This window comes from Bubalus bubalis, chromosome 12 (genome assembly GCF_019923935.1).
Source record: "Bubalus bubalis isolate 160015118507 breed Murrah chromosome 12, NDDB_SH_1, whole genome shotgun sequence".
Classification (NCBI taxonomy): Eukaryota; Metazoa; Chordata; class Mammalia; order Artiodactyla; family Bovidae; genus Bubalus; species Bubalus bubalis.
This window is the reverse complement of record NC_059168.1, coordinates 25425215-25447363: the sequence shown is the minus strand read 5'-3', so window position 1 is coordinate 25447363 and position 22149 is coordinate 25425215. Positions and strand designations below refer to the sequence as shown.

The 22149-nt window shown below is 40.4% G+C and overlaps 1 protein-coding gene across 10 annotated transcripts in view; it reads left to right on the top strand.

The window, feature by feature from the left end:
- THADA (THADA armadillo repeat containing) overlaps positions 1–22149 on the top strand; it is a 332984-nt gene that overhangs the window by 131747 nt on the left and 179088 nt on the right. For 9 of the 10 annotated variants that reach the window (XM_025260937.3, XM_025260934.3, XM_044925857.2 and 6 more), the window contains 2 exons: positions 8687–8776; positions 9991–10122. The exons of the other annotated variant lie outside the window; for it this stretch is intronic. In XM_025260937.3, the coding sequence (XP_025116722.2) occupies positions 8687–8776; positions 9991–10122 (222 nt within the window). The remainder of the gene's footprint in view (positions 1–8686; positions 8777–9990; positions 10123–22149) is intronic. 10 annotated transcript variants of the gene reach the window in all.

Below are 22149 nucleotides of genomic sequence, written 5' to 3'. Positions count from 1 at the left end.
AGGTTTGTTTGCATTTGGGGGTACTGTATTTCTCAACATGAGTTTGCTGTTTTTATCAGCAGTCACTGTGGCAAGGAAACATAGGCCCTTAGCTGATTTCTCTCCTCTGGGGTGGTTTTATAGACCAGAAACTAGGGAGTAGCTAGGTTTTAATAGTTTATTGGGTTCCTATTTGAAATACCAACTGAAAACCCCCAGGCTTTTGCCTTCATCATTTGTTTTCATCTAATGACCAGTTTTATGGTGTTTTCCATAGCCTGTGAATAAGTCCAGGCTTTTTAAAACCAGGCACACACTCTACCTTTGCTGCTATTTACTCTGCACCTCCTTGCTGCTGCAGGTTTTTGCTTGCCCTTGCTAGCTTTCTCTTTTTATACCTTTGTACATTACTCTGTTGATCCTTGTTCCTGGGAGGATTGAGAGTGATAAGGAGTATATATGTAGGAACTGGGAGGTGGAGATACCTTATTTCAACATGTTTCCCCAAATACTTCTTTTCTTTGCATGATAGTTTTCATCCTGTGTGAAACTCAGAAGCACGTGTGCTTCTGGCATTTCAACTAATTAGGACACAGATCTCTAAGAGAAATAGAAGCTTGCTGCACGTGAAGGTTTCTCTTGGCTGTTAGATGGCAGGGAGAGTTCATAGACTACTGAAATGACCAAAGGTCAGATACTGTCCAATGCTAGACTCTCTTGGCGTTAACCAAGATTAGGTGTGGAATGTGCAGACAAAAGGGCGGTGCTGGAGTGAGGCTCTTTCCGCACATGGCTTAGTGGTGCTGGGTTGATGTCTGGATTAGTGCCCCAGGCCTGTGTCCAAACATAGGAGAAGCACAGAGAGTGTACCACACAGAGGCTACTACATCAAAATGGGTTCAGATCCATGTGGACCAGCGTTCTTCATATATTAAGTGTAAAAAGCAGATTATAGAGCAGTATATAAGGAGGAGAAAGGTATGAACGGACATCAAGACAGACTGGCCACTAACTTTGGATAGTATGATTGTGGTGATTTTTAGATTTTTCTTTGCAATGTTCTTTATTTATCTAAATTTTTCTCAATAAATAGGAAGTGTTAGAATAGATTTAAAATAGCTTTTAAAATAAAAACAAAACGGTGCCAGGTGGGCATTTTCTTTCACTCCGTAAACCTCTCTTGCTAGCTTCTTTCGTTCTCAGCCCCAGCTGGACTCTGGGGGAGTCTGTCCAGGAACATGGCAGCTAAGGATCACCTTGGTGGAGATGACAACCACCCTGTGCTCTGGGCACCTTGCTCTTGGTGCAGGACATGTTGATTTATTCAAGCAGCTTCTGTGTTTCCCCAGGAGCCTCTCATCCGTTGTGCTGGCATTATTCTTACCTGGGATGGGGAACAACTCACCTTTTGATAATCTGAAAAATCCAAGGTTAAAGCTGCTTATTCTAACCCTCTATCCTGGATTGTTTGTTTTCTCCTGTGTTTATCTGCTTTATCCCATTCAGAGTTTTTGCTATTCTCCTTTGTCTTCCTAGGACATTGAACTTACAGAGGTTCAGCTTTTCCTTTTTATCATTTTTCTTGTTTCCGGTAAAGTCGCTGGGCTAGTTTTTGGCCACATAGGTAAACAGGTTTGAAATGCCTGTCACTGGAGAATGTTACCCCCAGTTCAATTCAGTTCAGTCTCTCAGTTGTGTCCGACTCTTTGCGACCTCATGGACAGCAGCACGCCAAGCCCCCCAGTCCATCACCAACTCCCAGCGTTTACTCAAACTCATGCCCATTGAATCGGTGATGCCATCCAACCATCTCGTCGTCTGTCATCCCCTTCTGCTCCCACCTTCAATCTTTCCCAGTGTCAGGGTCTTTTCACATGAGTCAGCTCTTAACATCAGGTGGCCAAAGTATTTGGAGTTTCAGCTTCAACATCAGTCCTTCCAATGAACACCCAGAACTGATCTCCTTTAGGATGGACTGGTTGGATCTCCTTGCAGTCCAAGGGACTCTCAAGAGTCTTCTCCAACACCACAGTTCAAAAGCATCAATTCTTTGGCACTCAGCTTTCTTTATAGTCCAACTCTCACATCCATACATGACTACTGGAAAAACCAAGCCTTGACTAGACGGATCTTTGTTGGCAAAGTAATGCCTCTGCTTTTGAATATGCTATCTAGGTTGGTCATAACTTTCCTTCCAAGGAGTAAGCGTCTTTTAATTTCATGGCTGCAGTCACCATCTGCATTGATTTTGGAGCCCATAAAAATAAAGTCTGACACTGTTTCCACTGTCTCCCCATCTATTTGCCATGAAGCAATGGGACCGGATGACATGATCTTAGTTTTCTGAACGTTGAGCTTTAAGCCAACTTTTTCACTCTCCTCTTTCACTTTCATCAAGAGGCTCTTTAGTTCCTCTTCACTTTCTGTCATAAGGGTGGTGTCATCTGCATATCTGAGGTTATTGATATTTCTCCCGGCAATCTTCATTCCAGCTTGTGCTTCATCCAGCACAGCATTTCTCATGATGTACTCTGCATATAAGTTAAATAAGCAGGGTGACAATATACAGTCTTGACGTACTCCTTTTCCTATTTGGAACCAGTCTGTTGTTCCATGTCCAGTTCTAACTGTTGCTTCCTGACCTGCATATAGGTTTCTCAAGAGGCAGGTCGGGTGGTCTGGTATTCCCATCTCTTGAAGAATTTTCCACAGTTTATTGTGATCCACACAGTCAAAGGCTTTGGCATAGTCAATAAAGCAGAAATAGATGTTTCTTTGGAACTCTCTTGCTTTTTCGATGATCCATCGGATGTTGGGAATTTGATCTCTGGTTCCTCTGCCTTTTCTAAAACCAGCTTGAACATCTGGAAGTTCACGGTTCACATATTGTTGAAGCCTGGCTTGGAGAAGTTTTGAGCATTACTTTGCTAGTGTGTGAGATGAGTGCAATTGTATGGTAGTTTGAGCATTCTTTGGCATTGCCTTTCTTTGGGATTGGAATGAAAACTGACCTTTTCCAGGGCTTGCTATATCTGGGGAGGTAACATATTACCCTGTTGGCTTATTTGGGGGAACTGGAATCAAACCGTTTGTATACCAGGGAGACGAGCTTTATATATTTGTGTTTAAGAACATTTTGAGCCCTGCCAAGATACTCAGTTTATTAATTTAGATGATTCCGAATAGGCTTAGATATAGCTAATGATGCACTTTAGGAAATTATTTATTTGTTATCATCTTAGTCATAATTATTTTTCTCCTTGACTTTGTCAAGAACTCTTTTCTCTAGCTTCATTCACCCAGCAACTGTTCACCAGCTATGAACTGAGTATCATACTTAGTACCTGAGATAATATGGAGAAATAAGATACATATGGTTAGTCTCTGCCCATGGAGAGTGTGTAACTGGTGTGAGAAATAAGCAAGTTATGGCATGCTCTAAATGCTGTGATGGGGAGATTGTAAGTTATAGTGTAAGAGCAATGTCAGGCACCCAACCCATGTTTGAAACATCAGGGATGTGTCCTGGGAGAAGTTGGCTTAAGCCCCAAATTCAAAGATTGGGGTTAGTCTGGGGTGGCCGAGGGCAAAAGTGTTCCTAACAGAAAGTGTATTTGCCAACATCTGGAGACTAGAAAGAGCATGAAATGTTGATAGAACTGAAAGAAATTCTGTGTGGCTGGTTTTGAAGGTAGAGAAGCAGAAGTAGCTGGACAAGTGAGTCAGAATGAGCACCACTTTGTAAATCAGGCTGAAGAGTTTAGACTATCCAAAGAGCACTAGGGAACTATTACTCTCATAATGTAGGTTTGTATTTTAAAGACAGTTCTTACCACAATGGAGTTACAGAGAGGGAAGATCTGAGGCAAAGAGGTCAGGTGAGAGGCTGATAAAGCTTCTAGACAAGAAACAATGGCATCAGACTTGTGGTCTAAGTAGGGGGAATGGTGGGAAATAGACTCAACATATACTCTGGTGGTAAAAGTGGCAAGCCTTGCCTATTGATTGGTGCATTGGGAGCTTTGGGCTTGGGAAGCTGAATGAGTAGTTAAGTGTCAGGTAGGTACCAGTCACTGAGAGAATAAAGGCATAAAGCATAGGTTTGAAGTCAACTATATTAGAATTTTTTTTTCTTCTCTGGCTACCATTATTTATTCATTCATTGCCATAATATTTACCAGTCAACCAACATGTACAGAGTATTATGCCATGAAGCAAGAGAGATGCAGGAAAGCCTTGATGCCTATAAATTAATGCTCTAGTTGAGGTGAAAAGGTGCGCATGTAGTGAATGTCCATGGGGCCACCGTGTTTCTAGTCTCTCTAGTCTAGTCTGCTCTTGTCACGTCTCTCTCCTGTTCAGAAACTTTCAGTGCCTAGTAAGACACAGGTGAATCTATCTAGTTTGGGTTTCAAATTTCTAAAAAACTGTATGTTTTCCTGTGCTTTCTACTTTCTCCTGTCATGAAGTTCTCTTTTCATCCAGCCAACTTTTCTATCCACTTAATGCCTGTACCTACCCATCCTCCATGCTGTCTTTTCTCCTTTTTAATCCAGTCTTACCAGTTTTTCAAGACTCACCTTAGTGTCCAAAACTTTCCCTATGTTTCTAGTTCCCAGTGATATCTCTTCCAACTGTGTACTCTTACTGTAAACATCATTTATTTGACCCTTACACTGGTTTGCCTTATGTTCTTAGTTATAGTCTATAAATATGCCAGCCTTCCTAATCAGATTTTAGCTCCAAGAGCAGTGGCTATCTCATATTGTTAGTATCTCCCTGAGGACCTAGCATAGTGCTCAACATGGAGTATACAGATATGTAAAAATATATATTTGCTATGTTCTTGAGAAAAACATGAGCACACAGTTTTGATTAAGCAGCAAGTGAAAGGTAAAACTTAGATGTTCTAGGATTCAGAGGAGGGAGATTCAAACGTGGATTAAAATGGTTCCATGACCTTGGTCTTTTAAAATGAGTTTAGATTACAGACCTATACAGGCAGCCCAAAACCTATGAACTGCCTCCACTTAGAAGCTCTATTATACACAGTGGTTCTCCATTCAGTATAATCATAAAATGTAGTTGTTTGTTAGTTGAAGGCTGGAATTAATATATATTAGCAGCTGAAGTTCTGGATTCAAGATGCTGTAGACCTTTTGGTGTAGTTGAGAATCAGAGGTGAGTGAAGTGTGAATAAGCCCCTGAGTTAATTTTGATATCCATTTATGTCTAACTTGAGACTCTGTTTTATAATACACAAGAAGTGTTAATATTGCATATCCTTCAGGCTACACTCTATAAACTTTTAGCCAAGTCATTAGTAGCCCTTGGCTGATGCAGAGTTCAGTTTATGCTACCTGGAAAGTAAATCCTAGAATAGAAAGGCACCTCCTGTGTCTCAGCAGTCCTGAATACAAGGTCAGAATTCTCCTTTAAACATAATTTTCCTTTTTCTTAAACATTGGCAGATGCACAAGTGATGCTTCTGTCTCTTTCACCACCAAGCAGGGATACAGTAATTTTAACAGAATATTTTTTTAAAGATTTAGTCAAAACACACCAGGCTATTAAGAACAAAACAATTAGTTAAAAGATTCACCAAATAGTTAACTTTGAGTAATGTACCTTCTTCATATAGCCTCCAAGATAAAATGGTTGGTAAATGTTTGCTAAAGTAACTGAATGAGGTAATTTGCTTTCATTCCATTAAAACAATGACTTTAGGGAATTCCGTGATGGTCCAGTGGTTAGGACTTGGTGCTCTGTTTGCTGAGGACCTGGATTCAGTCTCTGTTGGGGAACTAAGATCCCACAAGCTTGTGTGGCATGGCAAAACAAAAAAAGACTTTCATTTTAGAATAGTAGCTCCTCAGCCCTTGTCTCTGGCAGTATTGTGGTCAACAGGGCCAGTTATTTATCAAGGCAGTTTCTAGATGATGGTGATAACGAGCATATGGTCTACTTAAGTGAGAATGTTTATCTTTGTTACTCCCCCAAGAGATACCAGGCTGCTGGAGATTAGTGACTGATTCCTTGAGAAGATATGTCCTCCGGGCTTTGTTGTGTAGATGGAGATGTTCTGTATGGGCAGGTAGTACTCAGGTATCCCAGTACTGAACTCCTAGAGTTTTACCTTTAAATGACTCCACTAAAAACGGAAACTGATATTCTTAACCATTTTGCTTGGAGATGGTAAAGAATGTGACATAGCCTGTAGGGGAATTGGTTTGTCTTCCCCCTCAATAAAACATTGACCTTGCAAAACCCAGGTTTGCATTTTTAACTAAAAATTTTATACATGTCATCCTTTGTAACAGCAAGAGACTGGTAACAACCAAAAGCCCTAACCATTAGGGATTAAGTCACACGTAGCTATAATACGGTTTACTCTGCAGTCATTAAATGGAAAGAAATAGATCAGGGTGCCTGATATTGAATGATTTTGTAGATACAGTTTTGATGAAAAAAAATCAAGGTGCACAACAGTATTTGTAATATGCATATTGGTTGATGGAAAAAAGTCGAACAAAAAGTGTGTACTTGAATTCACTGAATTTTATAAAGGAGAAAGCCAAGATACTTTTGCATAGTTTTCTATGAGGAGAGGCACTGGGCAGTCTGTTTCTTTTAACATTTATTAATTTTTCCCATAAAAATATGTAAGTATAAAGAAGGAAATGAGCTTTCTTTACATAAAATGCCCAATAAATGTTCAATAAATCTATAATTTGAAATGAGTAAGGACTTCAAAAAATTTTTATTTTACTGAATATGAAGTAGTTATAAAAAGAAATTTATAAAGTTGTGGTAAGGTTTAAAAAGTTTGCAATAGATGTAGAAAAAAAACTTAAGATACCAAGCAGGGAAGAAAGAGGGTGGGATGAGTTGGGAGAATGGGATTGACATATATACACTACTATGTATAAAATAGATAACTAATAAGAACCTACTATATAGCATAGGGAACTTAGTGCTCTGTGGTGACCTAAATTGGAAGAAAATCTAAAAAAGAGGGGATATATGTACACTTATAACTGATTCACTTTACTGTACGGCAGAACCTAACAGAAGATTGTAAAGCAATTATACTGTGATAAATTTTTTTAAAAGTATGCAATAAATAAAAGTAATCACTCTTCTCCAAAATCATGAGAATGGCTAAAATGGAAAAAAAAAGACAACAGGAAATGTTGGAAAGGATATAGACCTACTAGAATGCTTGCTTATTGTTGTTGAGAGCATAAAATATTATAATTATTTTGGAAAACCATCAGTTTTCTAAAATATTAACCTTCAGTTTTATTATCAGATATTTATCTAAGAAAAATTAAAATATATGTCCACAAAAAACCTTGTGCAAGAATATTCATAGCAGCTTTATTCATGAAAGCCAACAAATGGAGACAGTCCGTGTCTGTCAAGAGAAGAATGGGTAAACAGACTTGTATATTCATGCAGTAGAATACAAAGCAACAAAAAGAATCAATCTATTGCTACATTGAATAACATGAATGAACATCATAAGTTTTATGCTGAGTGGAAAAAAGCAGACCCAAAAAGTAAAGTAATGCATTATTACATTTATATGAAATTCTAGCATAGACAAACCAAATTGTGGTGATAGAAATCAATTCGTGGTTGCTTTGGGGATTCAAAGTTGACTGGAAAAGGGGAGCAAGAGAACTTTCTAGAATGATGGAAAACTCCTCAGGCTTCATAGAGGTGTATTACATAAGTGTATGCTTTTATGAAAATTGACCAAATGGTATACTTAAGGTTTGAGCATTTCACTGTGTGTAAAATGCGCTTCCAGTTTTGAAAAATGGTATTTGGGATCTTTATTAGTAGGAGAATGCATCTAGAGTTGATAAAAGGGCAGGTTTGGGAATATGTGTGTCACCCCTTCAGAGTAGTTCCTTCATAGTTTTGGAGACACAGTATTTAACCAAGTGCCATATTTAGCTTGGGCTTTTTTGTCGATTGTACAGTTGGAAGAACTATTTCAAGAATCTTGTCCGTGCAGAGAGCAATTGTTTGTAAAGAGGAGAAGATAATCCTCGCAAATTGGCACTCCAGAACCTTACACGCCATGCCTTCTGATGATCATGCTCCAGACCAGTGGGTCTCAACTGGGAACTTTTCTTTTCCTCTCAGGGTGCATTTGGCAATGTCCAAAGAGATCTTTGGTTGTCAGTTGGTGTGGGGAGGGGTGTTGTGCTACCTGCATCTCATGGGTAGCTGCTAAACCTTCTGCACTGCACAGGATAGCCCCCCACAACAAGGAGTTATCTCATCCAAAATGTCATTGATGCCAACTTGGAGAAACCTTGTTTTACATTTGTGCTTATTACAGAAGCTGAATCAGTCTCAGTCAACCAGGTGCTGATTATACTCATGGTCCAAATCAATTGTGGAAATTTGGCATTTTCACAAATTGCACATTTCTTCCCTGTCAGAATTTAATATTGAAGACCTATAAGTATATGTAATCTTAAATTTTGAGGTAAACTTCCTTGTGTTAAGAGCATTTCCAAAATCCAAAAAATTAAATTCTTCAGATGTTAAGTTTTGTTCTTAACTTTATTTCATTAAATATTCAAACAAATGATCTTAGTTGATGTTCTTTAAAAAAATGAATAAGTAAAAAGGCTTTATCAACTCAGAGGAAATAAATGATAATTTATCTCCTTTTCTACCTCCACAGAATGACAGGGAGCGAATTTTTCTCTCGTTTCCCTGAACTCTATCCCTTTCTTCTCAGACAGTTGGAAAGCGTGGCCAGTACTGTGGACAGGTAAGAAGAGAACAGGGTGGGCCAAAGTGGAATCAAGGATGTGAATTACTTAGAGATTTTTCCCTCCAGGCAGCAGTTTTTAATCAGCTCCTTCCTTGTAACATAGATGGATTTTTTTTTTTTTTTAAAAACCTGCTTCTTTATTACATCGTATTGCCTGATGCTCTGTAGCAGATTTGTACCTGTAAAGTTATATAAAATCAGGTTTTTAGATTTTATTTTACCTTTTTACAAATCCTGTTTTTAAAGTTTTTGATGTTTTACAGGAATTAGATTTTTAGAAGCATATTGTGATTTCTTCTAAGAATCATTTTCTTCCCCTTAAATTTAAGAGCCTGTGTGTTTACACATTGAGTTTGCTTTAACACACACCTGTCATTTTTTTTTTTTTAATCACTGGTCTATGGCAGCTGACTCATCTGGTCATGTATGATCAGAAATGATACTGTTCCACTTGAGTGAAGATGGCCAGCGGCCCTGGAAACACAAAATAAAGCTGATAAGAGGGTTTCCACTCTAATCAGGGCAGATTAAAAAAAAAGTTCACTGCTGTCCTTTCCATCACAGTCTGTGGCTGGTAGTGGAATTTTAGGTATGGACATCTTAGAGCATGGGCCATTTTATTCTTTCAGCAGTTTTTGCACTTGGCATGAATTTATACCAATTGTCTGTAATGAGAAAATAAAATCACATCAATGAATTTTTACTTCTGTTTATGATACATTTCCTGACAGTAATTTGTGCAGACCGGCTTTTCTGGCCCTGGTAAGCGACTGTTCACGCTTTCTTAAGTACATTTGGATGTTGAAAGTTTCACATTTCATACTCTGGAACAGGTATCTCTCTACTGTCTGAACAGCTCAAATCAAAACAGAAAACTCTAATTATCAAATAATACGCTTTGAGAAGAGAATCGTGTGCAAAAGCCCAGTCTGCGGCTTTGCCAGTAGTTCTTCCTTATTTGTACAGTAAGAAGATATGAAGTAAGTGGAGGAAAGAAATGCAAAAAAGGACAATTATCCCTGATCATAGTCTCACTTTATATATTGTGTTGGCCAAAAAGTTCATTCAAGTTTTCCATAAGATGGTATGAAAAACCCAAATGTACTTTTTGGCCAACTCAATATGTAATTATTTAATGAGAAAAATGTTTGAAGACAGTGCCTCCGCCTCAAGTCTTAAACCTTTTATGTACAATACTTTCTTTTTTTCAGTGATACAGGAGAACTAAACCGTCATCCCAGCATGTTTCTCTTACTTTTGGTGTTGGGGAGACTCTACCCTTCCCCCATGGATGGCACCTGTTCCGCTCTCAGCATGGCACCTTTTATTCCCTTCATTATGAGGTAGTGTATGCTGTGTACAAATAATGGGAGTGGCATGGGCTGTATGGGGCTATTTAATCCTGTTTCTATTTCAGAAATTATAGTTTTTGTGTTTTTTTTTTAACTTTGGGAGGGTGCTTGTGAAGGTGGAGGCCTGGAATTACTGCCATTGCCTCCTACTGGCCTCCAGTTTTTTCAGATTACGGGTTTAGGAGCTCCTATCTACTGTTTAAGAAGTGTTCCCTGGGAGTCCTGCCTGCTAATGGGCATGTGGTGTTGATAGGAGATACCCCCTTTTGATAAATATAGCCTTATCCCTGTGCCTGGTCAGCACGGGGCAGGCTCAGTTCTGGCATACACCCCTATCCCTGGGCTTAAGGGGACACCTGGCTCTTCACTCTGGAGTTGGAGGGTAGTTTCAAGGAGTAGCATCTAAATGGCAATGCTGTGTAACATGCGTTTACTTCCCACTCATCTCCTCTTTAAGCTTGGAGTGTCTGAGAAAAAGCATGCATAAAGAATATGCATGGAATCAAATGATAATAGGCATTTCTGCTTCTATAGCCTGTTACCACGTCCTCTGTTTCATTTGTTTTGAGGCACTTGCCAGCTGCTACTTTCCTTTTTTTTTTTTTTTTACCATATGTACTCTCTTACTGCTAAATAAACATGTATTTCCATTGATGAAATGTAAAAACTTGAAGGTAAATGTTTCTTGATACATAGATAATATAAATTAAAAACCCAGTCAAAATTAATATGCAGTGAGATGGAAACAATTATAGTTTGCACTCAGTGTAATGACATTTACCAGCTTCTGATCACCTTTTTTGTTTTGGATCAAAAGCCTCAATAAATAGGCCTCTGAAAAGTACTGAAATTTTCTTATGAGATATTTCTGAAGTCCTGTCAGCTTTAGTTACCTTTTTACCTTTCTGCTTCCCTCTTGACAAAACAGCACCTTCATTTTTATATATCTGCCAAAAATTGAAATAGATTTAGAGCAGAAGGATGAAATATAACCAACTCAAGCGAGTGTACTTGTTATTTATGTGGTGTCCTGGGTTCCACTTCCTGGTTTCACAGAGCTGACTGATGCACTTTAATGTGAGAAACCATTAAACACGAGATTCTGGTGTGTGATTGCTGTAGCCATTTGTTTGCACCAAGCCTGGCTGTGGCTGTGTTATCTGTGATCACAGAGATGACTCACTCAGATTGGTTTTTGTTTCCTGATACACAGAGTTACCAGCCTCCCATATCCAGCATTTGGTGATTCATTTGAGGAATTTGGGTCATAAATTTTACTTTCAGGAGCATTTAAAAATTGTACTTTCACATATAACTGGAAAGAGCTAAAAAATATTTCAGAAAGTTGATGGTGGGGGGAGGCCCATATATAGAATGACAGCGTACATTAAAAACAAAGATAGGCTTTAGAACTTCATCATCCTGTGTTGAAAACATTCAGTTTGTGGAAGGTTATCATCAGTCAGTCTGACATGTGTTACATCCTAGAAACCAGAAGTTACTACTTTGAAAGTATCCTTCCTGTTATTTATTAGTTTACTTATAAACAGAATGCTTATACTACTACACCTATATTCAGAGCACTTTGATATGTAAACATATCACTTGAGATGGGGGTCTCATAAATTGTGATTAAGTAGGCCTGGGGTGGAACCTGAGTTTCTGCATTTCCCACAAACTTCCAGGTAATACTGATGCTGCTGGCCTGCCGATCACACTTTGAGTAGCAAGATTAAATTTGAGAACTTAAACATGATCAGAACCACACAGAGAGAGATGATTTTAATAAACTGTACAGTAGTAGGGTCATACTTGGAACTTGGTTAGACTATTCGGGAGGTTTATTAGAAGTAGCTTTTGATCCAGGAATGCAGAGAACAGCAAGAAAGTATTCTGAGCAGAGAAGTCAGTAGGGAGCAGACCAACCTTTGCTGAGCCTCCACTGTTGGCCAAGCACCGAACTGGGCATTTTTCGTATAGAGACACCGAGAGAAAGTGTTACACCCCTCTTTACCTGTTGAGGAAACTGAGGTTCAGAGAGCACGGCAGTTATAGAGTTGGAAGATGAAACCCAGACTGCAGGGCTTGTCAAGAGTGAAGGGTGTTCTTTTTCAATTACAGCAAAACATGCAGCTCCCTTTTGTATATAGTATAGAGCTGTAGCTACACTGAGTAGGTCCAAGAGCCCTGAAATCCATGCACCTAGGAGCCATTCGGAGCCTACATGCAGTCAGTGAATCTGAGTGCAGGCTGAAGTCCCAGTGTGGAGGGTGCGCCCCGCTAGCAGTGCGATCTGTTTCTGACCTCACTCTTCCAGGGGTGGCGGTGGCCTGCCTGGGGGCACCCTTTCTCTCAGACTCGCATCTGTGGGATCATTGCTTGGGGTAATGGGTCCGTCTATGGCCCAGGATAAAAGAAGGCTGGCTTTGCTTTCTTGAAAAGATAGTGAGAAGATCCTCATTTTAAAGTTAGAAAACCCAGTTTGCAGTTTCATCAACCTACTGCCGGGACAACCTTGTACTACTCTAAAAGGTCCACATCCCATTGGGGAGATGAACTATAAACAGATTTTTTAAAAATAGTGAATTTGGTAAAACTGCACACATTTGATTTATTGATAAACTACTTCTGAGAAAATTATTCATGAAGAAAGTGAAAGATTGATCAGAAAACTTGCCAGTCCAGGTGGTATTTGTGGTTCTAATCATGGTAAAGATTGGGCTGCGTTGACTTAGGATAAGCCAAATAGGTGGCTGTATGCACACAAGTGGATGGGCAGTGTTTTATTTTTGTTGCATTGCTAATTTTAATTCATGTTCTTGGAAGAGATATTAATCAGGCTCTCAGATACTCTGAGTTTAGCTGAAGAGAAATTTTTCAGCTAGTGGAAATATTACAAAGGTTGCTCTAACTGTGCTAAAGTGAATCAGTTGTACAATGAGAAAATTAAAAGCTCAAATGACAACTTTTTATTTCCCTTTGAATTTACATATACTTACCTGCCATTTCCTTCCTCTCTATGAGGTGTTTGTATTACTTGTATCTTTGTCCCTCATTCCACATTTGGGAATCTAAGCTTATGTCTCTGTTAACTTAAATCTTAGAAATTTCTGGTTTGGATCTTCCACAGTTATGCGTGTGTGCAGCTATGATTTGTTGCATCATCTGGAATCAGAAATGATCATGTTAATTCCAGTGTTTTGTTTACAAGTTTGTTTTTTTTTTTTAAGAATCCAGTATATTTTATGTCCCCAATGGTGTGCTGGATCCAGATCTTTTCCATGCAAAGATGATAACTTCAACTTAAGGCCATTCACCCTTTAGCTCAGAATCCTCAAAGCAGAGTGACTCCTGCTTTAAAAGGGACCCCAACTAGCTCCCTGAATATAGTTCATTTGAGCCAACTTGTCTGGGGCTTTCTAGAGACCAAAATATCTCTGGATATACACCTTGGAAATTCACAAGCAAGTTTCGAGTTTGAATCAATGGAGCAGTAGGAAACCAAATATGCCCCAAACCTAGATGATAGAGCATGGGGTCCTGAACAGAGACTTGGTTCTTACTAAGCACTGCCACTATTCACTAGCTGTGACTCTTGAACAAGGCTCTGTACCCTCCCTGGACCAGTGTGGCACCTGTGTGTGTGAGGCAGAAAGTGCCTTCTGTTGCAGAGAACTGAGGTCTCAGCATCAGACTCATTGCACTAATCCCCAGTGGGAGAAATACCTCCATTGCCTTCTATTCACTCTGGGATGCTTTTAAAAGGATCTCTCACCCTCCCCCTTTTTGACTTATTTTCATGGCAAATGACTTTCAGTATATTTTTCCCCAACTTGTTTCAATCATTTTTCACTTAAGGTAAATTTTCAGTGAAATCTGCTTTTCTTTTTCTGAAAAATTTTGAGGTACAAATAACCATACAATCTTAATTAAACACGTGGCAGTGGAAATCACCCATAGCAACCTATGCAGTGGAAATTTTTTTAGTTGCGATATTAAAACATCTAGTCAACAACCAAAACAAAAATGGAAAAATATGCATTTTATGTATTTTAAAAATATTTCATGGAACCTTTTGACTGTACCAGTCTTAGAAAGGAGGGGTTGGAAGTACAAAAACTAAGATGTAGGCCTGTTAAGCCAGTGATATTGGGAAATAACAGTGACTCTTGTTTTCTTTTCCTTGAAAGTTGCATAATGCAAGGATTATCACTTTACTCCTTACCCATGTTATGAAGTTGAAAGATCTTATTTGCCGTAGTACAGAGTTGGGGATTTTACAGTAGACCATAGTTGGCTTCCACCTTGATTTGTGATTATAATACTAGGAACTTTCCTCCCAGGCTGTACATTTCTATCTGTTATGTCTTCCCAGAATCCTTGTAGATAAGTAGAAGGCAGGTTTTGCTTTATAGAGAGAGAAATGAGACAGAAGGCTGCTGAGACACTGCTGGGAAAGAAGACATACCCATCTCCCTTTCTCTCTACCCCAGCTCCTAATCCGCTCTCCCCCTGAACAGCTCTACCATTAATTTAAACCTCTTATCTTGTTATTCATCATTATTGTATTTTATTGTAATTTATATGCTCAATGCTTATTCCTTCCAAATAAATTGTAATCTCTTTCCATGGTGAAGCAGCTGTGGATTTTGTGGGTTTGTTTTTCCTTTTTGGTACCTTTTTCTGCCTAGCCCCAGTTTGGTCTCAGAGACTGAATTATTAACCCCAAAATGAAACTTTGAAATGAGACATTTTGTGTCTTAGCAGATCTGTGTATCTATGAAGTACTTAAGGGACTCCTAGTCCTACAATATTGGAGCCATATTTATATCCTACTGGTTACTGGTTATGTAGAAAGGAGGCTCAGCCCATTTTTGTGTTTTTCCTTACCTTTGAGGAATCTTGTGCTCTAAGGTGAGCTCTGACATTTGCTTTTGCTTTGACTTCACCTCTCTGACCCTCGGTTTCCTTTTCTGTCAACTGAAGGACCTTGTGCTGTATGCTCATTCCCTTCAGTCGTGTCTTACTCTTTGTGACACTATGGACTGTAGCCTGCCAGGCTCCTCTGTGCATGGGCTTCTCCAGGCAAGAATAGTGGAGTGGGGTGCCATGCCCTCCTCCATGGGATCTTCCCAACCCAGGGATCAAACCGGTCATGGTCTTCTTTGGCCTTATAAGCCTATGACCTGAGACCTTCCTGGACTCTGAACTCCTCCTCCATGACTGCTGTCCAGTCAAGAGATCTGGAGGGCCACCTTGCAGCTACTCTGCTGTAGGCTTTAGAGTGAAATGAGAGGAGCCTGGATTGACAGGAGGAGAGGGAGGTTGAAGAATTGTACACAAGCCAAAATGTGTGGGAGAAAGCCTCCCAGATTAACGTGGGGTGAGTAGGGGGCCCCTAGGTGCTTCAGGCTGTCAGTCTGTATAATGGGGACAACACTGACTATAAAATAGCAGATAAAAGCCCCTTAGTTTGCTTGTTAAGAAAAATTCTAGAGAGAGGAAGGGGTTGATAGTATAGTGGTGATAGAAAGAGGACAGATTTTTTTTTAGCTCTTGCTTTAATTTTATCTCTACCAGTAAACTGGAAGGAAGGCCCTGAAGCCAGATGTAGGTGAGGTAACAGAAAAAGAATACTGTCTCTTCTGGATAAAGGCAAACCCATGGACCCAGATTAGCCTAGAACCAAGTCAATAATCTGGGGGGTGTGTGGAATGAGAATGTTATCCTCCAAGCTTGCAGAAAGATTTCAAAAGAGAGAGAAAGGCATATTTTTATCAGTGACCAAACACTTGTGTTGATATTGGTTGATTCAGACTGGATCATCTGATATACGACTTGCAAGTACTTCATACTTTATTTGCTGAGAGCTAGTAAGGATTCCCAAAGAATTAGTCATGCCTGAGTCACCTCATTGTTTTGATGGGATTACCAGTCTGATAGATGAGGACAGTGCTGCTTTATTCAGCATTTGAATTACTTAAAATGAAGACAGACTAGACTGTGTGCTTATTAGGTTTTCATACAACAAATATAATTGGTGATGGACTCAAATTCAAAACAGTCCTTAAGCATAGGAGTGACAAACAAATTCAGGCTCGTAGCCATTGCCTTTATGAAGCATGGAAGGAAGGCGATGAAATTAAGGAAGTATACACTAGAAGTTTGTTTTGTTTGTGATGTGTTCTTAAGCTGGGTTTTGGGCAATTGGTTGTCATGTTATTCTCGAGGCATGGTTTTTTATTGGATGTGTCTGGTGTCAAAATCATAGTTGAAAAATGTGATTTCATAGTAGTCTTGGAAAACTGGTTTGATGGCCTGAGACTATTAAGATAACATTTAATAGAGATACGTTTCAGGTTCTGATTTTTTTTAAGTCAAAATTACACATATATAGAATGAGAGCTGTTGGCTTCATAGCAGCTTTTATGAGAAAATCCTGGGGATTGGGTTTTCCTAGTGAGCCAGACATGACTGAGCGACTTCACTTTCACTTTTCACTTTCATGCATTGGAGAAGGAAATGGCAACCCACTCCAGTGTTGTTGCCTGGAGAATCCCAGGGACGGGGGAGCCTGGTGGGCTGCCGTCTATGGGGTCGCACAGAGTCGGACACGACTGAAGCGACTTAGCAGCAGCAGCAGCAGCAGCAGCAGCAGTGAGCCCTGAGGAAGCATATACCACAGTTGCTGCTTCTAGGTACGTACAGCCGTAGTCCCCCTGAACTCTTCTGGTTAGACTAAACCCACATCATTCTGCTATAATGTTACTGTGCTCTGGGCTTCCCATTTTAGGAGGGTCACTGATAAACTAATATTTATCCAGAGGAGGGTGACCAAGATGAGAAGGAAGCCAAAACATCTGGAAATAGTTAGACTGGAGAAGACTAGTTAGAGGCAACATGGTAATGGCCTTTGTGTAGCTGAGAGGCCACCATGTCGCAGAAGGCACATAATTTCTGTTTTGTGCTGACGTTGGGAAAGTAGGAGATGGATTTCAGACTTTAATAGAAGGAAGAATTTTGTGAAAGTTTGCATTCTACATCAAGAGAACCAGCAGATTTCCATAATACTGAGCTGCTGGTCATTGAAAGTCATCAAGGAAAACTGATCACATGCTGTGTATATTTTGAAAGGATTTCTGCAATGCATCTGAGGTTGGGGTGGATGACCAGCAAGGCATCTTTTTGAGGGGTCTTGTTTCAGAATAGCTGAACAACCCAGCCGTAGATTCTAAATGTGCAGTGAAATGATAAACCTGCCTTTAAACCTGCAACATATTTTTTATTTGTACGTTTTTTATCCATGGGTTCTTCCATCAACCATTTGGGATGTCATTCTTGGCATGGCCCACAGGTCATGATGGTCTCCTGAATAGTGCCCTCCAGCAGTTAATCCACTTAAATTTAGCTTCTAAGTCACTTCTATAACTTTGTTCTGGATAGTTCTGAAAACATTTTTTTTGGCCTATGGGCTGTTATGTCTGAAAAGGATTCCTTATTAATTTAATTATCTTTTTTGTGTGTGTGGTTGTATATTTTTCTCCATTCCAGATGCTGACCTAAGCCACATTTGTTTTCTGACAAGTACAAGGAACATCTGAGTCTTTAAGAAAAGTCAGAGATACTTTTCTGAAGAGTGATTAAAATAGATAACTCTTTGTTGTTCAAATTTCCTGAATAATCTTCTTCAGATTGAGATGGCTGTAAAGAGAACAAGGAAGTTGCAGATCCTAGCCCATTACTAGTAAAAATATTGAGAGTAAGGGCTTTCTGGTTCTGTTACTATAGCATTTCCTCCTGCTGGCCAGCCTAGAGGTTCGGGACTCCACCCTTCCCTTCAGTCCAGTTCAGTTCAGTTCAGTCGCTCAGTCGTGTCCAACTCTTTGCGACCCCATGAATCGCAGCACTCCAGGCCTCCCTGTCCATCACCAACTCCCGAACTTTACCCAAACTCATGTCCTTTGAGTTGGTGATGCCATCCAGCCATCTCATCCTCTGTCGTCCTCTTCTCCTCCTGCCCCCAATCTCTCCCAGCATCAGGGTCTTTTCCAATGAGTCAACTCTTTGAATGAGGTAGCCAAAGTATTGGAGTTTTCAGCTTCACATCAGTCCTTCCAATGAACACCCAGGACTGATCTCTTTTAGGATGGACTGGTTGGATCTCCTTGCAGTCCACGGGACTCTCAAGAGTCTTCTCCAACACCACAGTTCAAAAGCATCAATTCTCTGGCACTCAGCTTTCTTCACAGTCCCACTCTCACATCCATACATGACTACTGGAAAAACTAGTCCACCTTGACTAGACGGACCTTTGTTGGCAAAGTAATGTCTCTGCTTTTGAATATGCTGTCTAGGTTGGTCATAACTTTCCTTTCAAGGAGTAAGCGCCTTTAATTTCATGACTGCAATCACCATCTGTAGTGATTTTGGAGCCCCAAAAAACAAAGTCTGACATTGTTTCCACTGTCTCCCCATCTATTTCCCATGAAGTGATGGGACCGGATGCAATAGTCTTAGTTTTCTGAATGTTGAGCTTTAAGTCAACTTTTTCACTCTCCTCTTTCACTTTCATCAAGAGGCTTTTTAGTTCCTCTACACTTTCTGCCATAAGGGTAGTGTCATCTGCATATCTGAGGTTATTGATATTTTTCCTGGCAATCTTCATTCCATCTTGTGCTTCTTCCAGCCCAGCATTTCTCATGATGTACTCTGTATATAAGTTAGATAAGCAGGGTGACAATATACAGCCTTGACGTACTCCTTTTCCTATTTGGAACCAGTCTGTTGTTCCATGTCCAGTTCTAACTGTTGCTTCCTGACCTGCATATAGGTTTCTCAAGAGGCAGGTCAGGTGGTCTGGTATTCCCATCTCTTGAAGAATTTTCCACAGTTTATTGTGAGCCACAGTCAAAGGCTTTGGCATAGTCAATAAAGCAGAAATAGATGTTTCTTTGGAACTCTCTTGCTTTTTCAGTGATCCATCGGATGTTGGCAATTTGATCTCTGGTTCAGAAAACGAAAATCATGGCATCCGGTCCCATCACTTCATGGCAAATAGATGGGGAAACAGTGCAAACAGTGTCAGACTTTATTTTTTTGGGCTCCAAAATCACTACAAATGGTGACTACAGCCATGAAATTAAAAGACACTTACTCCTTGGAAGGAAAGTTATGACCAACCTAGATAGCATATTCAAAAGCAGAGACATTACTTTGCCATCAAAGGTTCGTCTAGTCAAGGCTATGGTTTTTCCTGTGGTCATGTATGGATGTGAGAGTTGGACTGTGAAGAAGGCTGAGCACCAAAGAATTGATGCTTTTGAACTGTGGTGTTGGAGAAGACTCTTGAGAGTCCCTTGGACTGCAAGGAGATCCAACCAGTCCATTTTGAAGGAGATCAGCCCTGGGATTTCTTTGGAAGGAACGATGCTAAAGCTGAAACTCCAGTACTTTGGCCACCTCATGCAAAGAGTTGACTCATTGGAAAAGACTCTGATGCTGGGAGGGATTGGGGGCAAGAGGAGAAGGGGACGACAGAGGATGAGATGGCTGGATGGCATCACTGACTCGATGGACATGAGTCTGAGTGAACTCCGGGAGTTGGTGATGGACAGGGAGGCCTGGCGTGCTGCGATTCATGGGGTCGCAAAGAGTCGGACATGACTGAGCGACTGATCTGATCTGATATGATCCTCTGCCTTTTCTAAAACCAGCTTGAACATCTGGAAGTTCATGGTTCATGTATTGCTGAAACCTGGCTTGGAGAATTTTGAGCATTACTTTACTAGCGTGTGAGATGAGTGCAAATTGTGCAGTAGTTTGAGCATTCTTTGGCATTGCCTTTCTTTGGGATTGGAATGAAAACTGCCCTTTTCCAGTCCTGTGGCCCCTGCTGAGTTTTCCAAATGTGCTGGCATATTGAGTGCAGCCTTTTCACAGCATCATCTTTCAGGATTTGAAATAGCTCAACTGGAATTCCATCACCTTCACTAGCTTTGTTCGTAGTGATGCTTCCTAAGGCCCACTTGACTTCACATTCCAGGATGTCTGGCTCTAGGTGAGTGATCACACCATTGTGATTATCTGCGTCGTGAAGATCTTTTTTGTACAGTTCTTCTGTGTATTCTTATTGCTAAATTCCATGAACCTAGAGGACGGGATTAAAGGTTAGGAGTTTTCCCTGTACCATCCTGATCTGTTAACAATGGTCTGGTGAAAAAAGGCACCTGCCATCCCATTAATGTGTAGAAACCCTGATTCTGGTTTTAGTGATGTGACTCCAGGCCAAGCTTTGAGCAAGACTGTCAAGGTGCAGATGTTCATTCCACTCAGGGCTTTCTTGAGTACTCAGTGTTCCTCTTTGCCTGTAAGCCAAACTTGTGCCCACTCTTTGCTTTCATACAGACGTGTAAATGACCCCAGTCATTACCTTCCTTGGGACTGTATGTTGTATTACACAGAGATACATTTTTAATTAAAGTGGTGAATCTAGGTAATGGAATGTGGAGCCTTACATAAGGGAGGACCTAAAAGTAGAGTTGGAATGTGGTTTCCTGTTGCTGGTGAAATCCCACTTTGGGCAGCTATCTACTTGGTCTCCTTTTGACCATGGCCCTGCCTAGCTAGTGCTTGATTTGGAGGGCTTTTGTTTTTTTGCTCATGGCCTTCTGAATTTCCAGATTCCACCCAGGGGTAGCTGAGGTTCGGTGTGTGGAATGAAATCCTAGTTTCTGTATTGTGGGGCTCTTTTGCAGAGAGTTCTGGCATAAAAAGATACTCTGTCATCTGTCACTGATTTTTATCTCTCAGTTCCTAGAGAGGGGCCTGGCCAACTTCTCTCTCTGGTGCCAGATCTCTTTAAGACCATTTTTTAAATATGTTTTTGAGCAGAAGGAATGAGGAGTTCACCTCTTGTGGAATGCATTGACAAAGCAAGCTAGAAAAACAAAACTTGTAAGGACCAGCTTTTCTGCAGCATTATCTGTTACTTCAACAGGCCAGTTCAGGTCATGTTAGAACAAGTGATTTGATCTGCAAACAGCCTCATTCTTAGGTGAAATTTCTGACAATGATGATAATCCATGGCCTATTGATGCCATTCACTCTCAAACTTAGAACCCAATCAGTTAATAGATTAACCAGGTAGCTGTTAAACATCCATTGTATACCTAGCTAGCGTGAGGTCCTGGGTAAGATGTGAAGAAAAGGAAAAAGGTCTTCATTCTTGAAGAACTTATGACCTAGCTAGTGAGATAAAACCCACACTTGTGAACCTGACCTGCCATACTGCGCCTGTGTGTGTGGGCACGTGCACGTGTGTGTGCTCAGTCATGTCTAACTCTTGGTGACCCCATGGACTGTCGCCCACTAGGCACCTCTGTCCATGGAATTCTCCAGGCAAGAATACTGAAGTGGGCAGTCATTCCCCTCTCCAGGGGAATCTTCCTGATCCAGGAGTCGAACCCCTGTCTCCTGAGTTTCCTGCATTGGCAGGCAGATTCTTTACCACTGGGCCAGCTGGGAAGCCTGTGAAACACTTAACTATGTGGCAGGTACACTAAGGATTGAGGGCCTATAAGCAAGAGGGGAGCACCAGTGGGTTGGAGCAATTCAGGGGGCTTTCCCTAGTAGCACAATAGGAAAAGAACACAGGAATTCAGTGTGCCATCAGGGGGACTTTTAGAAATCTCCCAGGCAGGTTAGTAGCTCTTATGAGAGGAGAAGAAAATCATGCTGTCCATTCTGTAGACAGTGAGATCTAACAAGGGGAAGATTGTGACAGAGTTTTGTGATTAATAACTTGGAATTTATCATCAAGAGCTTCGCTTTGCTTGGATCATGGGTGACCCAGGAAATTCACAATATAAATGGTTTGCTACTTAACAGGAGAAACCATCCACAGTGAATCTTTGGCAACGTTAATTATGAACAGGATTTTCTCTAGGTGTTCCATTTCCAGGTCTTCTGCAAATAATGAATAGTAATGGGTAAATTAATACAAATATCAGATCAGATCAG